This window comes from Schistocerca serialis, chromosome 5 (genome assembly GCF_023864345.2).
Source record: "Schistocerca serialis cubense isolate TAMUIC-IGC-003099 chromosome 5, iqSchSeri2.2, whole genome shotgun sequence".
Classification (NCBI taxonomy): domain Eukaryota; kingdom Metazoa; phylum Arthropoda; class Insecta; order Orthoptera; family Acrididae; genus Schistocerca; species Schistocerca serialis.
Genome location: NC_064642.1, coordinates 784,806,976 through 784,831,297, shown reverse-complemented (window position 1 = coordinate 784,831,297; position 24,322 = coordinate 784,806,976). Strand labels below are relative to the sequence as shown.

The 24,322-nt window shown below is 43.0% G+C and overlaps 1 protein-coding gene across 1 annotated transcript in view; it reads left to right on the top strand.

Annotated features, from left to right (window-relative positions):
- LOC126482222 (cilia- and flagella-associated protein 299-like) overlaps positions 1 to 11,425 on the top strand; it is a 54,353-nt gene extending 42,928 nt beyond the window's left edge. The window contains exon 4 of the mRNA XM_050106201.1: positions 11,243 to 11,425. Coding sequence (XP_049962158.1) covers positions 11,243 to 11,425 — 183 coding nt within the window. The remainder of the gene's footprint in view (positions 1 to 11,242) is intronic.
- The last annotated feature ends 12,897 nt before the right edge of the window (positions 11,426 to 24,322 follow it).

Genomic DNA, 24,322 nt, shown 5'->3' with positions numbered 1-24,322 from the left:
AATTCGCGAACTTGTCCACGCGTTGGAAATATCCTACCAACCCCTGATACCTTTGAAGCCAACGACCGAGTTCTCGGAGGGCATCTTTTACAGTGATCATGCTGTTAACATTTATCACACTTCTATTACAAGAACATTAACACAAAAACCTTAGTTCACAGAAACAGATTGTAAATAACTATTTGCGACAATCTTTTTTCAAAATGCTGTTATTGTTGCGTTCTCTATTCTTAGAAAAGAACTCGGTTTGATTTTACTGAGAACGATTTTATTTTAAGATCTTTTGCGAAACAGAAGTTCGGCACAGTCACTATAAAATACTTTTGGTAGTGTTGAATATGCACACTGGTATAAAATTACTTTTCAAGTAACTGAGAATGCTGACGTTGTGCCGGTATTTATCTGTAGTATGCCCGACACTTCCAACACGTGGAATTTACTTTTGGCTTACAAAAATTCTCTGTATGCAACGTTTGAAGTAATGTGATTTAGCCTCCCGCAAGTGCACATAATCTTCATTGCCTAGCCCTCTCTGGTTGTTGTTTAAGTGCAGTAAGTATCGACGATAAACAGGCTAAACAGTCCACGAAATCCTTGTAGGAAGACAGAACGATTTCGTCTTACATGTACTAGGTGAAAATAAAATTGTTGGGTGATTTTTTTGTTTATATTCGACAATCTTGTGGTAGGGTTGATTTGATGCAATCCAAAATTACAACCACGTGCTGCATGGAAATGAATTAAGAGATATTGTAGGGCGTCGTAAGACTGATGTGTTACATGAAGGCGATCGTCTTGGGAGCGCAATAATATGTTACGCCGCTCACGTTCTTGATAAACCGAAGCAGTGCACCGACGTCGAGCAGATGGTTGTTTATCTTCATTAAAGACAAATTTATAATAATTATTTTGTCCTCGCGAAAGAGACTCTAGTGCAGCCTTAAAACCGTGGATTTATGGATTCACTTGATGCAGCATCTTTCGAAGCAGAGCAGTCAGATGGTTTTTAAGCTGTGGGAAATTTTGATTCCAAATATTTGCCTCTTCTTCTTAATTAGAAACGAAAGACGGCTAAGCAGCAGTAAGGTGGTAAATTAGGTTCTGAACCTTAAAGGTAAGGATGAATGTTCCTTCCGTTTTTTGTTTCGCGCCAAATGTCATTTGAAACGCATATTGTACGCAAGAGCGTTTCCAAAACTATTTTGACTATCGCCACCACCCAGCAGAGATTTCAAGATCTCAGGGGGTTCCGAAAAATTCCAATATGCACTTTTCCACCCAAGCAACACATTCGCATCGCTTCTTTTTGCCATTTTAGAACCTCACAAAATGTACAATTTAGGACCAGTCATACGATTATCTGTAAATGCACTTTTTTTATCAACCAAAGGAAGTTCAGCATGCCTCACAATTATTTCTGGATTTTCTTCTGAGTACTTAGACGAATTTGACGTTCTATTTAGCGGGTGTCGATGTCGATCAGCGTCTAGGCGAACTTGGCACTGTTTTTCTGTCTCTGCCTGCCCTATCCCATCTGTTGTCTCACTGAGTACTGATCGTGAGTGCCACACACTGTCTCCAACCTCGAAAACCTTTACCCAAACAGAGTCCTGACTGAGGGCCGATCGTGAGTGCCGTATATAGTCTTGCGCCTCGCAGGCGTCCATTGGCAGATAATCTCGTCTAAGTTTGTAGCGTGTTCGCCCAGCTGCTTCACGCTCTCTCGAAAGCAGAGAACAAAGCGTAGCGCAACTGCGCGATGATCGTGAGCGCGATTTATTATCTCGCATCTCAGAATCATTTTCACAGTGTGAGACGTGCCTAAATTATGATGGATCTGAGCATCACATGGGAAAAGTGATGAGCAGTATTGGTTTTGGCTGACTTAGCTATACAATGCAGAAACAAAATTGCAAATATCTTAGGGAACTTCAGAGAAAATGTGCCTGACGACTTTTAGGCGAGAGACCCTGTGTATTTTTCCGTCCATCCAAGTTCTTAATCAGTGGCAATTAACAAGGTTAGCAACCACCTCCATTGCTCACACGTTGATTTCTTGTATTGTTTGCAAGTGTGGTTTCGATATGCCGCGTCACTGACACTGCTACTTCTAAACTGATGTTGCAGGCGTGTGTGCCAGCCTTAGCCAGGGCGTTGTAGCTGGGAATTCAACTGCCTATTCAGCGTGTGATCAGAAATCTTGTAAGTTTAACAATCTTCTGTTACATTTGATATCTTCACACTTTTGTATATATGCATCGAAAAGTGGAGAAAGCGATCGGCAACCCTTCAGTCACTGAAGAATCACATGGTTGGATGTGTACAAGGTATTGCGTCGATCACAATAGGGACTACAGACGGTAGGGCAAGAGTCACCAGAGGTCCTCCGTGTTAGGGCCCTATTGCCTCGGCTGTGTCACTTGTGCGGAACCGGATTGGCACGAATTCCTCTGGACCCCAGCTGTACAGGATGGCGCAAGTCCACATGTTGGCACAGTTCAGCCAGGTTGGAGCCCTGACTTCGTTTACTTGCCAGTATGTGCTCTTCCTGGTGTTAAGGTCACGAGTTCCACTCAGCGTTGCTATTCGTAGTTCCTGAGTCGCCATTGAGTTCTCTTTTGCCTTCTAAGGCACTGTTGTTATTTGTATGTGTCCCAGTCTCCCTGGAATTTATAGGCGACAGGATTTATGTCTTTTGTCAGTCGGGCCGCGACAAAACATGAACAGGAACAAGGACAGGAATCCACGGCTAGACGAAACTTCGGCCACCCTTTCACGCGGCAATGTGAAGTCTGCTGACGGACATCCATCCTGGCATGCTGCCAATACTGACACCGTTCAATGGTCTAAGGACTGTGCGCAACGTACCTCCAACCACAAGTCACCAGTAATCACTGACAGTGATACCGATACATGTCTTGTCCACAGCACTGCATGAGCGACTGATCTTCCACGTTATCATCTGACAGTTGTCATGGTTGTCTAGTGATAGACCTCTCATCCACTGCCTGTCACGCCTTTTAAGCTCCAGACACTGATACAATCGACCACCATGTGGAGGCACCATTGGGTGGTGTTTCTCCTACACCAGCTCGTCGGTCCCTCTAGTCTTCTGGGATCTTCACCCCTGTCGTTCCCCCCTGCGCCAGAAAATCTAGATGGTCATCCGCTCGAACCCATCGCAGTGGCTGTGATTCGGATATGGATGCTTCCCTACCAAGGAGAAACCGCATGTGTTGGTGCCATGGACCAGGCAATGCGTCACCCTCCTGACCCCACTGCTCAGAATCCACCGCCACCACCACCAAAGAAGGAGAAGATCCCTCCTATCATGATTTACAATCCCACGAGTTATATTAAACTGAACACTGAACTGCAGCCCCTTTTTCACCCCAATTGCTGGCAGTTTATCAGAAAGACCATGTGAAATACCTGCTTGACCCAAATGATAACTACCCATAGTACTCAACTTCGTGAAGTCGAAAGCAATGAGTTACTACACTCATCAGGCTTCTGGTGACAGAACAACAAAAATCCCCACATCAGGTCAGTAATTTGTAAAACAGGTCAGAAGGTACGTTAGTCACAGGATGGGCCCACAAAGGTCGTCGCGCTGGTTGAAGGGGTCAGTCAGATTTTGTTATAATGGCAAATCACCCATTGCACAACCTCCAGCCCTCTCAGGTTGTAGTTGTCTGTATTTTAATGCTAATGGTATTAAACAGGTGAAAACTGAACTGATCACCTCCCTCTCCGACCATCATGGGGAAATTTTACTTGTATTGGGAACATATCTGAAACTGTTGGACAATTTTCGTCTATGCAGCATGGTTTGCTATCGCACAGACCTGCTCCATCACCAAGATAGGGGCATGGCAGTGTTCCTCCATAAGGCACTCTCCCACAGTCACGAGGCTCTCCAACCACTGGAACATATAGAGGCCATGTTGGCAACTGTCTGTACCCACATTGGAGCTATCACACTTGTTGTGCAAACTTGAGCCCAACCTGCCTCTTCTTGAAGCTTCACTCTGCACGTTTTCAGCCGGCGCTGTGGCCGAGCGGTTCTAAGCGCTTCAGTCCAGAACCGCGCTACTGCTACAGTCGCAGGTTCGAATCCTGCCTCGGGAACGGATGTGTGTGATATCCTTAGGTCAGTTAGGTTTAAGTAGTTCTAAGGGACTGATGTCCTCAGATGGTAGAGCCATTTGAGCCACTTTTTGAGCTCGCTTTCCAGACTCAGTGGGGCATATCTCAATACCATACATCCAGCTTGCCATTCTTGCATCGCTAATCCCAAGGGCAGACTCCTCCTCGAACAGGAGGATACTCTGGCTCTGTCAGTCTATGGCCTTGTATGTGCCCATTTTCAAGAATATTGTGGTGCAGTTTTGGTTGGAAACACTCCATGAACTGGGATCTGATCATGACCTGGTGTTCCTGGACCTTTCTGATGTGGCTCTGTCTTCGGACATCTGTTCTACCTTGGACGTCACCGATTGTGACAAAGTTGTCAGGGTCCTCAGCAATACAACTGGGGAAAACCTCAGGCTGGCAATGCTTGTGAATCTGGTTAGTGCTGTTGATTATCTAACGAAGGAATACCAGAAGGCAATTAAGACCTCTGCTTCCATTGCACCTAGGGCTCTAACGCCACTGGACGCCTAGCCTCCTCCATTGAATGAACTAAAATACAGACGAACCACTATGCAAGCAGAGGAAACAGTTTTGTGACCCTCGGGTTCAGCATTGCGTGAGGCATCTCCAGGGTGAATTCTGCCACCACCTCTCCGATAGGAAAACAGAACAATGGGAGGTCAAGATTTTCGCCTTTCTCCACCAATATAAGTCGGAATGGCCTGTTGTCTGAAATCTGAGGCGTGTACTGATAACCAACCATCCCATCTGCACAGTGGGTGGTTTCACTTATGATGCCCTCCGTGTTGTGGAAACTCTGGCCAATGTATTTGAGGCCCAGAATCAACTGCTCGTCCAGGAGCTTACACTTGGTGAACTCCAGTATGAACACGATATTCTGGCAGACATTACCACTTTCAGACATCGACCACATCTTACTGCCCCTCACATTATGTTCCCAGCAAAAGTCCAAAGGATCCTCCAGTGGAAACATTGGTAGTCAGCTCTCGGTTTGGACAGAATCTTAAATGAACACCGCCGGCCGCAGTGGCCGTGCGGTTCTAGGCGCTACAGTCTGGAACCGAGCGACCAGGTTCGAATCCTGCCTCAGACATGGATGTGTGTGATGTCCTTACGTTAGTTAGGTTTAATTAGTTCTAGGTTCTAGGTGAATGATGACCTCAGAAGTTAAGTCTCATAGTGCTCAGAGCCATCTGAACCATTTTTTTAAAATGGACACCTCTGTCGGCTCCTGCACAAGTCACTACTCTCATTCATCAATATCATGAACTGCTGTGGCACAACTGGCCTTTTCCCCCCACAGTGGAAGCAGCAAAAAGTCATTGCCATTCCCAAGCCCTCAAAGGATCCTACAGTGCCTACCAACAACAGACCCACTAGCCTTCTGAATACTGTGGCGAATGTCCTCCAATCTTTGATCCTGCACCGAATTCCCTAGCCTCTGGCAGCGGCTGGGACGATCCGTCTAGAACAGTGCTGTTTCACATCCCGCTTGTCAGGTGAACTAAAGCCCTTAGGATCACAGAACACATCAGCAAGGGCATTAGCTCCAAGATGTCGTCGCCAGCGATTTTCCTGGACCTACAGAATGCTTACTACAGGATTTAGAAGACAATCTCGTGTGCAAACTGCTGACACAGACGACCATCCTGGACATTTATCAAGAACATGGATGATTTTCTCCTTGATGGAATCTTCTTGTTTACTGAGCAAGGGGAACACTCGAGCATACATCACATGTTGATGGGTATTACTCAAGACTCTATTGTAACTCCCATACTCTTTAATATTTATGTTGATGATTTGCCAGTCATCCCTCACTGCCACCTGATGCAATACGCCGACGATACGGCGCTCTACACCACCTACCACAACAGTGACCAGCTCACTGCTCATCTCCAGAGGGAGGTGGACGCAACAGCCACCTGGCGTCTTTAAGACAAGATTGCCCTCAATGCTGCCAAAAATGCAGCTGTCTGCTCCACCAAACGGGGCCCTATCCTACACCAAAACATCACTACTGCAGGCATCCTGGTCCCATGGTCACCTGATACCAAATATCTAGTTGTGCAGATGGATAAAAACTGCTCTTCCATCGATATGCAGAATACGTCACCCAAAAGGGGCAGAAGCTGATAAATGTATTCTTCCCTTCCTGCTACAGCAGGGAACTGACCATAGTCACCAAGCTCCAGATGTACCAGACGGCTGTCCAGTCTTCCCCCATGGCTCTTGTGCTTTGGCCATGATTAGTGCCTTCTGGATGCAGACCCTCCAATGCCTGCAGAATAAGGTGCTTTGGTGGAGCCTGCATGCCCCTCCACTCACGAGGACTGTTACTTTACACGAGGAAACCAACATGATCCCTCTAAAGACGTCCATTCAGAGAAGGGGAGGCCCTCTACGACGAAGTCGACGCCCTGCACGACACAGTCAATGGATTGCAACACATTGGCACCACGACTCCCTGGCATTGGGAATACCACCCTGTTCCTCTGACCATCCTCGAGGACTCAGATTGGATCATGGCTAACAAGAGCCCAGTCGCCCCAGTATGGTAACTAATAGTATGTGTTTTAATATGGCCACTCATTCTGTGCAGTCCTTGGTGCGACCCTCACTCTAACTACCTTTGCAGTTGTGTCACCCTTATCAGCAACTCTGAACTTAAACCATCAGAGGGTGGCGTGGGACTTAAAGTCTCCCACCACCACACCTTCAACGTGTAGTATAATGATATTGTGATACCGTCATTGTAAGGTAGAAAAACATTACTCCGCCACCAAAACAATTAGCCATCCACACAGGAGGAAAATCCTCAAAGTGAGGCAAAGCATCACCGAAAACACTACATACCGCAGCAATAGCGTACAAAACGGTTATCCTGCGCCACAGTCAAGCCAAGGAGGGGCTTGTTATTTTCAGTGAACAGCGGACACGTTACAGTTCGCTTCACCGGAGCTCTAGGCCAATTGATGCGTCGGCTCTTAGCAGGGATTATCAGTGGCATTGTCTTCACGTCCCACTACGTTTATTCGCTGTGTGTTCCAGGCGTTTGCCTGTTAGTGTCTGAGAAGTATTTTTGCTGAGAAGGGTTTTCCTTTGCCATTAAATATCTCTACTGTTGTCGTAATAAACCGTTGTTCTCGTTTACCTGGGTCTCATCAATACTTATCAAGTATCTCCCCGTGGGAGATATAGCTCAAGTATTTCCAAAATATTTAAAGAACAGATATAAGGAGATGAAACATAGGCGAATATACACTACTGGCCATTAAAATTATTACACCAAGAATAAATGCAGATGATACACGGGTATTCATTGGACAAATATATTATATTAGATTTACATTTTCACTCAATTTGGGTGCATAGATCCTGAGAAATCAGTACCCAGAACAACGACCTCTGGCCGTAATACCGGCCTTCATACGCCTGGGCATTGAGTCAAACAGAGCTTTAATGGCGTGTACAGGTACAGCTGCCCATGTAGCTTCAACACGATACTACAGTTCATCAAGAGTAGTGACTGGCGTATTGTGACGAGTGTGTTGCTCGGCCACCATTGACCAGATGTTTTCAGTTGGTGAGAGATCTAGAGAATGTGCTGGCTAGGGCAGCAGTCGAACATTTTCTGTATCCAGAAAGGCCCGTACAGGACCTGCAACATGCGATCGTGCATTATCCTGCTGAAATGCAGCGATCCAATGAAGGTAGAGTCGTGGGTCGTAACACATCTGAAATGTAACGTCCACTGTTCAAAGTGCCGTCAATGCGAACAAGAGGTGACCGGGACGTGAAACCAATGGCACCCCATACCATCACGCCGGGTGATACGCCAGTATGGCGATGACGACTACACGCTTCGAATGTGCGTTCACCACTATGTCGCCAAACACGGATGCGACAATCATGATGCTGTAAACAGAACCTGGATTCATCCGAAAAAATGACGTTTTGCCATTCGTGCACCGAGGTTCGTCGTTGAGTACACCATCGCAAGCGCTCCTGTCTGTGATGCAGCGTCAAGGGTAACCGCAGCTATGGTCTCCGAGCTGATAATCCATGCTGCTGCAAAAGTCATCGAACTCTTCGTGCAGATGGTTGTTGTCTTGCAAACGTCCCCATATGTTGGCTCAGGGATCGAGACGTGGCTGCACGATCCGTTACAGCCATGCGGATAAGATGCCTGTCATCTCGACTGCTAGTGATACGAAGTCGTTGGGATCCAGCACGGCGTTCCGTATTACCCTCCTGAACCCACCGATTCCATATTCTACTAACAGTCATTGGATCTTGACCAACGCGAGCAGCAATGTCGCGATACGATGAACTGCAATCGCGATAGGCTACAATCCGACCTTTATCAAAGTCGGAAACGTGATGGTACGCATTTCTCCTCCTTACACGAGGTATCACAACGACGTTTCACCAGGCAACGCCGGTCAACTGCTGTTTGTGTATGAGAAATCGGTTGTACACTCTGCTCATGTCAACACGTTGTAGGTGTCGCCACCGACGCCAACCTTGTGTGAGTGCTCTGAAAATCTGATCATTTGCATAAGACAGCATCTTCTTCCTGTCGGTTAAATTTCGCGTCTGTAGCACGTCATCTTCGTGGTGTAGCAATTTTAATGGCCAGTAGTGTAGTAACTGTAAGTGCGTACATGTGTGTTACAATGTTATTTCTATCCCAGCTAAAAATGCTAACTCTTCTACACTCGAGAACTCTACACTTCACAACGAGCACTGAAATCACAATTTGCCATTGATACTCACTAACACGTGCTACTGTTTACTGACAGGGAAGCAACAGGTTGCATTAGAGTATATCTGCCGAGCCTTTACTGGCGTGAGAGGAGAAGCTAACTTGATTAGGATTACTTGGACAAAGGTATAATATCCTCTTTGCAGGGTAGAAGTGTCTAAAGTCATAAGTTTTTTTAACTGCAGTATAAATGAACTCTGAATAGTACATCGGTATGCATGCGACAGCTTGTGTGACTGATATGTCCTAAAAGGCCAGTCATAAAAAGGGATTTTCCGGTGCTCATACTTCGGGTGCTACTGGTGGTAAAAAGGTAGGGTCATGTGCTCTGGATAGGCCTTGGTCTACGGGCCATCTGTATACCCACAGACGAAACGTCTTAGTGTCACTATCCTACAGTAAAGGGTCCTCCTGCTAAGGCCAATGGAGCAAATCGTTTAGTTATCTTAGTATTTGATATGGTCTACGGTGGGCTTGATGAGAGTTACGGAGGCACCAATATTTGGTGGGCAGTTGCTCGGTTTCTTTAATTGCATTTTTGCCGTCACCAGCGGATCAAAACCCAGCCGAGGATTCTAGGACGGCTATAAACAGCAAACGGCTGAAATTTTGACAGTAGAATCCTAAGATCTTGATCTCGAACAACGTGGAAAATTTTGATGATTTCTTTATCCGTTTCCAAAATATAGAGGTTCAAAGTTATCCTACTTCTACACGTAAAATACGGTATGAGGCGAAATCCAAATAATAAATGGCCACAGCAAATCTCTCAAATTTTAATGATTCATTCTCTAGGCATTTATCTAGAAGAAACAGCTCTCCCTTTTGAAAAACCTTTATCCGTTGTCGGGAAACACTCCCAAAACTTATTGTTTGGGTACCAAAACCCAGCCGTGGATCCTAGATGGCTATGCACAGCTATAATTTTGGCGATGTATTTCTAAGATCCCGATCTCGAACAATTTTGAAAATTTTGTCGATATCTTTATCCGTTTCCGAGACACAGAGGTTGAAAGCTACTCTACTTGTACACGTAAAATACGCATTAAAATCCGGTGTGAGGCTAAAACGTAGTTTACAAAGTGACGTTGCAAGGAGAAATACGCTGTAAAATGTTCCCGTTATCATCTGGGAACCCTATGTTGTAGTACTGAAGCACATGGAGTTTTTTTCACGTAAAATCCGGTCTGCCGTGTAAAATTGGTTTTGCGTTATTTTAATTTCACATAAATAAATTACCTAAGTTTTAATGACTGATAAATTTATTTTCTCATGAGTTGTATGCTCTGCTACAGCAGGGAAAAAGAGGGGAACCAGCAGAATAGTGCTCCTGTCGGAGCAGGAAAAATGCGACTATGTTCCTATTTATTTAAAAGACCTCATTCTTCCTTCCTCAACACCTTTAAAACTTTTCCCAAAATTTGGGTATGTGAACATATGCTCTCTTTTTTATGCTGAGAAAGAAGAAGACAGTGGCAGTGGCGAAGAGACGGAAAAATAATAAGTTCTGGAAGATGGTAGACAGTGGCCGTGTTATAGAAAGACCGACGGAGACAGTGACAGTGTGAGAGAAAGAGAGGGGCATGGTGGCAGAGTAGTGCTAGGAACAGAGTTAAGGAGACAATGCCAGGGGAGGGGGAGGGAGGAGTAGAGAGAAAATTGGAAGTGGGTGATTCCCAGTAATAATCAGAGATCGAGTATATGATAATGACGATGAGGAATAGAGTGATAGTGTCTGTGAGAAAAAGCAACAGCAGTAGGAAGGAAGTAATGGGATATTAGCAGTAAGAAGGAGCAGGAGGGAGACAGTGACTGCGAGAGTGAGAGGAGACTGTAGTAGTAGAATACAACAAAGGGGACTGTGGCTGTGACACAGGAGACAATGAAGGAGAGACACAAAGAAATAATGACAGCGAGTTCGGCTGAATGACTGAGTGAGAGAGGGCAACTGTGGATGGATGGATGTGAGTGGTTTACAGCGACAGACCAGTGTGTGTGTGTGTGTGTGTGTGTGTGTGTGTGTGTGTGTGTGTGTGTGTATGAGCGTTTGGGAGTTTGAGGTGAATTGCGTGTTAAAAAAAATAGATGCTGAGGTAGGTGGAATGAGGCAGCAGGTACCCCACTTTTCAGTCAGTGTCTTTTAATTTAAATAAGCAGTAACATATCCACATTTTCCGTGCTCCGATAGGAGCGTTTTTCCGTTGGTACTCATGTGCATAAGCAGTCGCACGAGCTGGAGAAAAAACCAGCGAGTGTGGCTGTGTAGCTGTGAGGGTGACAGCCGGCGTCCCTGCACGGCCCTTGTTCCGTTGGCAGGCGATCACGGAGCCGCGCGAGGGCCTGATGTACGAGCACACGGGCGACCACAAGCTGGTGCGCGTGGGCGCGCGCTCCTCCACGTCGCCGGGCGGCCGCCAGCACACGGTGCGCACCTCGGTCAGCTCGCCGCAGTTCCTGCAGGCCGTGCTCTACGACCACCCCGTGCGACGACGCAGCTGACGTAAAGCGCCTTCGTGATTTGTTGACTATGCTCTGCCGCAGTTGGTGATTTCCGTACATAGTTCTTCGTGCAAGATGCATGTAAAATTTTTGTGACTCTATTTTAAATAAAGAATATAAGTGATATAGACTAAGTGCCTTATCTCCTACCTGAATGAACGTCCATTAAGCATAATCCAGTTTTGTCAACATCGTCGACGTTACAAGAAAGACTGACACTGATGAACCCCTTCCCCCCTTTTTCTTCCAATAGCAACGAAATATTTACCGGCCATTAAAACGAAACTGCCAGGCATCCAGTAATTTACACACCATGAAAACGAAGCAACAAATCACAATGTAGCCCCAAAAGCAGCCAACTTGGCTGTGAAAAAAATCATCTGAACGACCTGAAATTTTTGTTTTGTTCAGAAGCATTTAACACACAGAAATTACAAAAAGGGTGTAACTTGTCATATTTCCAGATCTGAAATGTGTCAGCAAAACGCACACACACATCAAACCTCAATTTGAACATGGACTTCAATTTTGCTGTTGGCAGGTTGACACAGAGAGAGACCTTGAGCTAGCGCAACAGAGACTGCAATGAGACAGAGTGAGGGAGAGATAGATAGATAGATAGATAGATAGATAGAGAGAGAGAGAGAGAGAGAGAGAGAGAGAGGGCTCCTCAAGCCATCAATGTGTTGTTTGATAGCAAGCGCAGCTGGCTGCTAAGAGGCGATGAATGTCAACTCTACAAAATAGCTCTGAGCACTATGGGACTTAAGATCTGTGGTCATCAGTCCCGTAGAACTACTTAAACCTAACTAACCTAAAGACATCACACACATCCATGCCCGAGGCAGGATTCGAACCTGCGACCGTAGCAGTCACGCGGTTCCGGACTGAGCGCCTAGAACCGCTAGACTACCGCGGCCGGCCAACTCTACAAAAGCTATGTCAAACACCATCTCTCTCTCTCTCTCTCTCTCTCTCCATCTCTCTATCTCTTTCTCTAATTCTTGCTTGCATTAAGCATGAACAATGTAGTTTATAGCAGAGGGAATGAGAAAAACAGAGCTAAAACACTCTAAATATAACATTTATTATAACTTTTTCTTACATTTCATACCGTAAATCATTTTCGTAGATAAACTAAAATCAAAGTGAACTATGTTTTTCAGCACAAATCTGGTCGAAACAAGTGCTGCTTAGATGAAATTACATATTGCATTGTCAGGTCTTTACTATCATTTAACACACACTCTTGGGTAATAATTAATGCTTAATTCTTTTGCTAATGAAGGTTTCACACCCATCTCCTTACACATTATGTTTCATTTCTCAGCATCAAGATACATTTCAAGCCTCAGTTCCGTGATTTCTATAATAATCTCTCCCAAAAATCCACCTTCCACTGTTTCCTTTTTTAATTGACATGTGCGATTAACGTTTGTATCTGGGTAAGCCGAAGTGTCAAGCCACCTATGTAAATCGCTTTTAATAACGTCATAAATATTTGCAGTGGTTACACGAGTAGAACGGTAAGGGGCTAAACCACAAATCGTTGGTGCAGGTTGTATATATCGGGTGCAAGCATACATTCAGGGTCAAAACTATCGTTCTCTTTTGTTTGATAGGTCCTTAAAGTATTGTTCCGCTAAGCAGATACGATCCCCAGGGGATAATGCATTCTTAACCTGTTGTTTCGTTAAGTGGTTTTCCATGTCACACCTACCCATCCCCCTCCCCTCCGACACAGCCGAAATCTGGCACCACCTGTAGTTTCAAATTAATTGACTAAGTAGTTCAACCGATCAAAAACATTGGCAGGAAATAGCTGAATCGTGCCACTTTTGGTATTCACGAGCTGCTCCAGGTTAATCTAATAGCCCTCTCCCCCCCTTGCAACAGTATCAATTTGACTGACTAATTAAATGAGTCGATATCCTTCAGTTTTCCTTGCCCCTCCCCTTGAAAATATTGATTTATTGACTGCAGTGTATGAATTATTGTTTAAACAATTTAGACAATGTGTGGTATATTGTTTAAACAATTAATTGGATACAAGGTGGTGTATGGAATATAGTTTATTTAAAGAATTTGTCAGGAAGTTGATCACAGTGTGTCGCATATTTAAACAATTGTGGCGCTTTTTCATTCCAATCCCATAAGGGAACATGTAACTACCCTTTTTACAGGTCGCTTAAACGTATCTGGAAAACTTTCTCGCGTCTTGCCACCTGTGCAACCTCCTGGCATTGGGAAGCGACTGTGACTAACCCCAGGAAACAAAAGCACACATCCTCTCAGCGCCCTTACCATCGCAAATAGTTTGTATGCATGAACCAACCTGTTGGATACCTGCGCACCTTAGACTCCCTCCTTCCCAAACAAATGACCGACTGGGAATCCAGAAATACTGCTGTAGTTAGTAATTTCTGGTCACATGATCGTGATATAGGGGATATGAAGCAGACACGGAAGCTATTTCACACGCCTATAAATTGATGATGTCACAAAACTAGTAGCAGGCTGACTCGAAATACACTTAAACTCAACGTTGTATACAAAGAGAGAGATAAAGCTGTAGTTTGCTTTGCGGAACATGCAGGAATTAGCAGGGAATATTTAAACAACTGCCGTGCTTTTTCATTCCGCCGTGGACTCTAAACTGTCCCAGCCATCCTGGTACGCTTTCTTGTGATGCACTCTTCGAATTGCTTTGGGAGCTATTAAATATGGTGTGGAATATCATATCTTGAAGGTGTCACAAATGTTGCTTTAGAAGTTGTGCCACAGGAAATATTAATTAAATAGTTAATATAAGCATTTAAACAATTTGCTGGTGACACGCACGGGCGTCCGCGCGAGCGCGCACACACACACACACACACACACACACACACACACACACACACAGAGTTTAAAGCTACCCGAGATAAAAATGATCGACACTGCACACCAGTCTGCGTGCATAAACAATAGTGCTACGTTTTTTACGAGGACTTTCAGTAAGTAATCCAAACCTATTGTTATTTGACGTCATGACTGGAAGCGGCGATGTATGAAATGATAATTGGAATTTGACTGGTTGACTTGAGCCACAGGTGGTCACGAAGGCCATCTAATGCAAACTGGGTATTAGTTTACTATTCACCTGTCCAGTGGGAGCCGCGAGCCAAATCGTCATAATCAGGAGCACACGGGGAGCTTTCTCGGTCTCTCCGAGTTGGTGTACAGAAAATGGATGGGCAAGCCTCAGCCTGGAACAAAGGCGGTCACTGACACTGGGATACCGCTTCCAGCCCCGACGTGCTCGCTCGCCGCTATGCTTTCTAAGACTGTCTCTAGACTCACTAATAATTGGGAACCAGGCACATGTTTATCAGTGCAACTACAATTAAATATTGCGATTGTTGCTGCTGTCTGACATTGATCGACGTACTGGAAATGTCTCCTCTTGATGGCTTTGGTTCTGGAACTAATCTCACATTGAAATACCAATATCAATAGTGCACATAATTTTCCACGTAAAATCTCTCTCATACCTTTGCGGCTACTGATGTGTTGAAATTTTCCACATCAAATCTACACCTCCCTCGCGATAGGACACATAGCCAGTCTCTTTGCACGTGCTCGAACATAAGACACAGTAACTTTACACTGCAACGTGTACACATTTCAGACAAGAATGCACTTATCGTTTATTTGTGTACAGCACCCGAAAAAATTATCATATACCCACATCCACACAAGCTAGCTGTCTCGATTCTCCTCAGTCCTACGAAATTATATGAGGTTTAAGTCGTCCAGTCGGCGCTTCCGGAAATTGCTGCATCCTGCCATGACTCACTCAAACCAATGTTGTAAAGCACAGGTGTCTGGCACTATGGGACAATCAACAGCGCTCGCGCATACGAAAGGACTGCAAAGACATCACCGATATCAGTTGGTGTACTGCAATCAACATCAGAGCCGATAGTGCAACAAGGAGATCGTCAGGATCTGCTTAGGGGAGGCGATGAGGGCACATTCTGTGTATCCATTTCGTTACAGCCGTATTGACCATCCTCTTAATACACAATAACAGAGCGATTTGAACCTTCCCTTGCGTCTGTTTACGAAATGAATCTATCACCCCTTACGTTCGTATATACTCCTCAATGCGTTAAAAACACAATTCAACGCATCAAATCTATCCTCCCCTTACCACTAGAAATATGTTATTTTTTTACATGAATAGTAGCCTGATTACTTCCCACAAACGTCTGGTGATATGTCGTAACATAAGCCACAGTACATTTACATCAAAGGAGCATAACAATTCTATCAATTATAGGTGTATAAGAAATTATGATAGTTCACATTTGCACCAGCTGGGTGTTGTTTTTGCACTGCCTAGTAGCAAAAAAGCCTCCCGACATTACATATTTGTCGATGAATAAATGATGTATTACAATTTAAAAAATTCGTAGCGTCTTTTCTTATTTTATTGTTTCACAACTTCCGTGAAACCTTTTCCTATTTTTGATACTTTTAATTCCAGCCAACAAACAGTGGGGTCTTACATACTGGTATTTCCCAATTAAATCTCAACTCACATATGAGTTTGTGCACATCTACCCACCTATGTCTCGTTATTAAAGGTCATCTCTAGTAACGTTTTGCGAAACTGCTCTTGCTGCTGTGAGGCAGCTCACTGCAGAGAGAGAAAGTGAGAGAGAGAGAGAGAGAGAGAGAGAGAGAGAGAGAGGGAGAGGGAGAGAGAGAGAGAGAGAGATCTCCACACGCCTCAGCTATTCCAGTGAGGCACTGTGTAGCTGAGAAGCAGATGGGCACTCACTAATACTGTGTGTAAACACACCATACAGGTAGTAGGAAGGAAAAAATAAGCTGCACATAAAATTTATTACAAAGCAAATTGTTTTTTTCATTCATTGTTTTTCATAAATGTCCATTATTTACCTTTTTGTAATATTCACGTCAAACTTTTTATGTACTTACATTTTCACAATAGAAACGAATCAGATATTTACATTTATACAGTCATCAGTTTTTTAAAGTATCTCCATTATTTATACATTTTCGAAATACTTGCATTGTTATAGTACATTATTTCCATTTTTTACAATAAAAACCAATCAATTATTAGTTTTATTTACTATCATCGTCATCATTTTTGATGAGGTAATGTCTCCAGTTGACTGCGTTTACTTTATCGCGAAGTACATACAGTTTGTCATCCTGAGCAGATAAAGAGCATTTAAGTTATTTAATAGTCGAATAAACATGCATCTTCATACGAATGACGAACTAATCAGTGTTTTTCACTTCTGAATCTGCTTGTAATCGTCAATGATGAGCCTATTTGCAGACGACTGTTTTACACCTTTTGCATTACGCTCCAAGACTCGATCTCAAGAGGATATACTTACGCGTGCAGGCCCACAAATTTTGTGATGGGCTCGTCATTCAGATCGCCTTTCATCAGTCCAACCAGTTTTTTATTCAACAGCGGAAGATTGTTCTTTCTGTTCAATATCCGGGAAACGCGAGGTACCGAACGTCGTATCCACATCACTTCTCGTACTCTCACAGATATTGATGGTTTTGATGTAGTAAATGAGACTATAAGTATCAGCATAGTTGTACACTATTTGGCGGGAATTTGTTCAATGTATAACCACAATGGAAGTCGAAAAGGAGCGTTTTAGGAATCCCTAAAATTCCCATTCCAACTGCAACTTTATTATTATTATTATTATAAAGGACTACATTTCATCTGTTAAGTGTTATAGCAACAATATTTTATTAAAAAGAACGCGACTTCTGAATTTAGGTCTTGCAGTTAAGGCAACAACCCGAATCTGTCTCTCCATGATGTATCTCCCGCAAGCTTTGCGTAGTCTTTCCAAAGATGGCAGTGCTTATGAGTTAGTAGAAATTGTTCTCAAACTCATTGCGTGCATTCATGCGATTTTGTATATTAATCTCTGTAAACGGCTTCACCCATCGAGCTTGCCTGAACGATTACTTTCGGTGAGTCTTTCTCAATACAATTTATTTTTCAAACACTGTTGTAGATTTCTGTAATCATTGACATAACTGTTGCTATACTATACACATGCGAGGTGTCTTTTCTGTGAGATATGTCTAACAGGACGCACGCCATACTGTTGGTTGATACAGCATCTGTAAATATTACATTTCGAAGGAGAGACCGACTCCAGCCACAATCAAGCATCGAAATAATTTGTGTCGGGCTAGGACTCGAACCCGGATTTCCACCTTAACGCAAGCGGTTGCCTTAATCGTTTTGGCCATCCGGAGACGCTTCCCATCCGACCCAGATTCTCAATTTGTCACCCACAAGTAGCCCCCACTGTTTATTCACCTACTTGCTCACAGCCAGTCCTGTCTCCCTGCAAGGTCATGGATCCTGCTGTACATCCACACTGAATTTATCAAAATAATCATGTCTGCAAATACACGTACTAAATAAATGTGTGGTGTCTACTCTGTCTGAGAAAACTGTGGTTAAGTTTGTTGAAAGGGTTAAGAGGAATTCGTCGGCGTTGTGTCTGCCATACCGTAAAGCTGAGGTGGTACAACACATTGATAGAGAGAAGGTGATCATTTGGTGGATACCGGAGAAATCTGCACAGTTAGAGGAAGTAGAGTGACACATTCAGGGAGCCGCATGCGCTGATTCATGGAGATAAGGCGAGGTGAAGGGTTGCAGAAGAGAACAAGAGCCAGACGACAGGGTAGCAAGGAAGGGTTGGAGCAACAATTTTCGGTCGGGTAGTAGGAGAGGTGGAGAGAGACTTTCGGGGGATAAGGAGGAATGGAATTATGAAAATAACAGAGTAAAGTGCTAGTTTTGTGCCAAAGCAGGGCCGATCAATAGAAACTGCTGGAAAAGGAAAGAGGGGCAGACCTCCTGCCAATTGATGCAAGAGGAGAGGAAGGAGAATAAGGATATCTGTGCGTTGAGCATGGGTAAGGAACAGGATTTTAGCCATTTGTTTATAGTGCGGTGAATGAAGAGCAAGTGTGTGCATTGTTGGAGTCGGGCAGTGTCATTATGGCTACTGATAATGATTGGTTTCGTATTAATAGGGAATTTTAAGTATAGGAAAATGGAAAAGGATGGTGTGTAAAATAAAGCTTACTAACAGTCTAGTAAGAGGGTAAGAGGAGTAGTTCCGGTGACTGTTGGAATAGAGAATTTCACATCGAAGGTTGGGATGAGGATGGTGAACAAGCTCCTAGCTACATATAGTCTAAGAGATGATGTAATCAAATGGATTGGCCACGTGACTGACTGGGGAGACGGCCGATTTAGTTGCAGTTTTAAACCTTAGAAAAGCTTTGCTCTCTATAGTAATCGGGGACAGGGTGTCACATAAGTTGCTAGTAACAAAAGAGCTCAAAAAGGAGGCGAAGGAAACCAAGAGAACTCTGGGTTGCTGTTCTAACACTTGGATCCTCGGACGCAGGAGAGACAAAAGAATGATATCTTGAATTCCTGGATGTTTTGAAGGTGAAATTGAGTGTTATTTGGCTAGTATAGTATAGTATCAAAGTAACATATAACATTTGGGTAAAGAAGGCACCATATAGTTTGGTCCATCCCAGGAAGAAGGTGTTGAAGGGAAAGCTCGAGCAAATGTTCAGCCATGCAACCCGCCATATGCGGCTCCTATATTTTTAGTTCCCAAGTCAGATGGAGGTTATCACGCAGTGGTAGACTATTGGTATATGAATAAAAAGATGGTCATGCGCTCAGTACCACTTCCGGATCTCCATTCTTGTTTTCGGTGGTCCTGTGGGGCGAAAGTATGGAGTAACAGACAGGTAGGAAACAGGTGGACGTTCCGACTGGAGCGACAAAATTGTGTTTACAAGCCTTTAGGTGGAAATGGTGCCGAGTACAGGCTATTAGTTCCCAGGGAAGAGTAAATAGTTTCTACACCTTTGAGCAGTACCGTGTTTAGCTGCACTTTGCTAATGGGACCCCTGTTAGTACCTTATGGTGTTGCAGTGATATTCGAGTGCTTCCCAAGTGGGAGGAATTCTTTCCAGGTATGTACTGTGCCGTACTGCTGAGTGTACCTAAGCATGTGTATCCACAAGGAAGTAACATCCACATCGAACAAGCATTGCTGCGCTTGAGAAGTATGGTTTGGTTGGTTGATTTGGGGGCAAAGGACCTTCGGATTAGGTAAGGATGGGGAAGGAAGTCGGCTGTCCACTTTCAAAGGAACCATCCCGGCATTTGGCTTCAGCGATTTAGGGAAATCACGGAGAAACTAAATCAGGATGGTCGGATGCAGGTTTGAACCGTCGTCCTCCCGAATGCGAGTCCAGTATGCTTACCATTGCGCCACCTCTCTTGCTTGGGACGCAGCGAGTGGGTGCTCTAATGTGGTGCTTGTATGGTCACCTTTGAATTGGATGATGGGACCTGGAACAATACAGTGGAACCATCAGTTCGTTTCGTCCGAAATCTCAAAGGCACGTCAGTCAGCTCATCGGTTTTGGTGTGTATGAAACAGGCGTGCCACTGGATTACTATCACGTAGTGTATGACCTGTACAGGACATTGTAAGGAAGGGTTAGTACAAATATATGTAACATCTCACAGGAAACAAGACATGTACACGTAATTATAGTTACACATTTATAAGATACATAATGGATCCACATAAAGTGTGGGAGATATTTGTATTTACTATGATTAGAACATGACTTTGCTGGTTCGTATTATTACATTGGCTATATATGTGTTCATTCACTACAGGTTAGAATTTTAGTAATGGCTTTTCAGCGTATGCATTGTGAGCGCGCTAGCTAAATATGGTCTTGAGGTCTGATTCATATTTCAAATCAATAATGATGACAAGTCACGTAAGGCCACCGACAATCAGAACTGACCGTAAAAGTAGCAGACCGGTTAGCTCATGCCAGTATAGCATTGCTTCGCTAGCTACGGCTGCGTGGAATTCGTTAATGAGTGTTTGTGACTTGTTTGAAATGAACTGTATCTCTAATGAGACTGTTATTTCTGCACGTCACTAGAAATAAGAGATGAGTCGTTAAGTACATCACAAGTCAAGCACAGAACAAGCCCATAGTATTCGCCAACATTTCAGCATGTCATCTGTGTTGGTGTGTTCCTGCCCTGGACTACTGTATCTGTACTATTCAACTTCACACAGTACGCATCCATTACTGTTCTATCAACGATCGTATTCACCTTCAGAATAGTTCTTTGAAGCTGAATTTAACCATAACACATTGTATCATTACACCTTTCATAATTCATGCTGTCATAATTTCCCCCCACTGATACCAAGATAATTAATCTAATAGAGTTCGGCATTTTTTTTACATGTCTTGTGGTGGGAATATTGCCTACTAGCTATTAAATGTCCACACCTACAATTATTTCTTACATCCCTACATTTGATCCTAACCTGAGTCGTTTGATATGATCTTACAAAAGTACCATATTTACATAGGATAGGAGAACATCATCTATCACAGATCGAAACTCAATCTTTTTATAGAATGACACTCTAACACAAAACAGAATATCAAGGAAACAGGAAATATAATAAAACAACCACTTAAAGCTAAGCAAAATCTATACTCATAGCTCAAGAGAAATCAAAGTACAGTACGCATTGAAGGCTTGCTTAGTTTCTTATTGAAGTACATTGCTTCGACATGTCTAGTACCAATAATATTTTGCGTGTATACAAATCCATCCTTCTTTATGGTGAATCTAAGATGATGATCTCACAATTGATTATGCTTACTAAAGCTTTCTACGTACTCATATACAAATTGGTAAATATTCCAACAGCTAACGTAGCAGTGTGCCTCTTCTCCAGGTTAACGTCAGGAAATGAGAAATATTTTCACGTAAATACCTATTCTTCTCCTTTTAGTGTCAATACCTAAATATTAGTCTCATTAACTCAATAGTACCGTTCGTTAACTTGGTTAAGGCGTATTCGTTCTGTTTGGCTCATGGCTCCCGTAGAAATCATGGCTTAACTCGTTACAAACCACCTTCAAAGCTATACTTAAATATAAATTCACATTCACAAAAGTTAAGATTCATTATTTACGAAAATATCCTAATGGGAATAGACTCCCTTAAGTTTATCACTTTTAGGATACTCCAGAAGATAACGTCCAGGATAGAGTGTTCTCACAATCATATAATGACCAGTGTATAAAAGTTGCCACTTACAGTTCTTGTGCAGAAGCGATGACTTTGGACGTTCTCTTATAAGAACGTAGTCTCCTGTTTGGTAAGTTTGTAGCTGTCATAGCTTTGTGTTACAGTGTAATTTACGTAAGTGTGCCTGTTGTGTGAGCGTAATTAATAGTTTGCTTACCTTTTCCTCTCAGTGACTCTCGTTTCTGCACACTCTTCGCCGCTGATCTACCTATTCATTATTCTCTTTGGGTTTACTTATCAGATCAGCTGGAGTGAATTCTGTATTATACAAAGGAAGATTGTTCACCACCTGTTCATAAAGTTCCAAGTGATGGGTCGATTCTCTTCACTGATAGTGTGTATATATTCAAAGGAATGTATTGAACTCTCTAAATACGCATTTCCCTAGGTTTCCTACTGGACAAAACAAAGAGATTAATATCTGTTTAACGCTATGTTCACGTAGAGACGTTTACCAAGTGTGACAAGTACAGTCAGATCAATTGTCGGATAACAGCGGGGCAGGTTTTCCAACTGTTGGGATGTAATGGTTTACTGTGGTATATAACCTAACATACTTTGGGACTGTAGCACATAAGGCAACGACATATTTAACTCCGCTCCTCGCAGACGGGAGAGGACGAGCAACGTCTATGGAGACGATTTAACGTGGTTGTGCTGGTTGAATGGGATGCAACTCTGTGTGATGTGGATTATTAGTGGGTTTTGATTTTTGACCAACGGTAAAGGATTTACATGGCAGTCATATTCGCATTTTTAATGTTTGGAAAATAACAGTCTTAGTGAATTTTCTGTACAGAGTTACATGCTCCATACTGGCCCCAAGCGTTTTGTGTATACCAGATTACTGTATCTTCATAAGCACTAGGAATGCAAACACACCAAGTGCTGGACTTAAGATTTCGTCTGTAGAATATGACATCATTGTGTATCGTGTAGTACTGGTTCAGTTTGTCTAATGGATTCTCTAAAATTAAAGTTTTTATCTACAGGCAACATTTTTCTGCATTTTGTAACTCAGCCATATTTTTGCACATGTCTAAGTAGTACTGATAGTAATAACTATCTTGCATTAACAGTACTTTGTAATTAGTTGTTTGTTCCCCAAGCTACTTGTATTTAGGAAAACCTTGTGTTTACAGTGCACCTGCTACGATGTTCTCGTTTCCAGATATGTAAATGATCTCAAAATAGTAGTCTCGAAGAAACAAAGACAAGCATGCTTAGTGGGAGTCTAGTAACTTGCATGACATGCGAAAATTCAGTGCCTGATGGTCACAGTGGACTATAATTTTCTTTCCATAATCGTAATAGTGGCAGTTTTTAAATATCCAGATCACTGCTAAAGCATCTATCTCAGCAGCACAATACGACTGTTCGAATTTAGGTACAGTGCGATTAGCAAAACTTATGACTCATGTTTCTCGTTTCTTTCTTCCTCATGACTCTGAAACAGGCAAGCTCGTAATCTAGAAAATAATGAATCAGTAAACTAAACAGAAATCTTTATTCATATCAGGATAATGCAGAATATTCCTATTTACTAACGACTCTTTTATTGAATTAAAATTAATCGCACGATCACTCGTCCAGATACACTGTGCATTGTCTTTAAAATATTTAGCAAAGCGAGTCTGAACCGATCAAAAACTGGTTGGTTACAAGCAGACGAAAGTATGAGCATAAGCCAAAGAATGCTCGAAGCTGCCCTTTAGTACATGGAAAATATTTTGTGGCACTTAGCAGAGTCTGGTGTTATTCCAATAGAGGCAATAATATGACCAAGACATTTAACTTTCTTCATGAAAAATTTAGACTTCTGCAAACTTGCTTCCACTCATCCCTCTGATAATTTGTGAAGTGACTTTTCTGGTAACTGTTTATGTTCTTCTCATATATGTGTAGCTGTTAGTATATAGTAAATGTACAAAGTAAATTCGTCAAGTGCTACAGGTCCCAATATAGTTTCCAGTGTGGTTGTAAGTAACCCTCAACATACATTTTAGCCAAACGACAGTACACATAAGTGGTAGCTTCTGGCAGCGAATGTAGAGGCAATGTATTTCCTCGATTCTTCTGTGATTTTCACCTACCAGTAGAAACTTTGTAAATGAATGCTAATGAGGAATTTAACCCCAAGAAATTTCTTTAATCATTCATCAAAATTTGTCCTCATATTCAAAGCCAAACGAACATTTCTCCAGGAATCAGAAACAGTACAATTTCTTGTCAATGTAGTCACATGTAAATTACTAATCCACAAAAACAAATAATCTAATCTCTCTCTCGGGAGAAATGAGAGCTGAACCTGAGTTCATGAAATAATCACGTTAACCTCGTAAAGAATTTGAAAATCTCTGGCAACAAAACTTCACGCAGAACATAATTGAAAACATACGCACGGTCGTTCTGATCGTGCTAATCACGTAGATTTGATAAGTAAGTTGGATAAGTATGTGAGAAAACCGAACAACAGAGTCATGGACAAGAGGTCAAGAACACAGTGTGACCAATTAATATCAAGAACCCAAAACGTGCATATTCTCTCCCGAGTGTTACTTGCTTGTCACACTGATGCATGAACGTACACAAGTTGAACGGAGACGAGGTGAAAGGTGCAGTGGGTGATGGTCTACCAAGTATGTGATGCATCA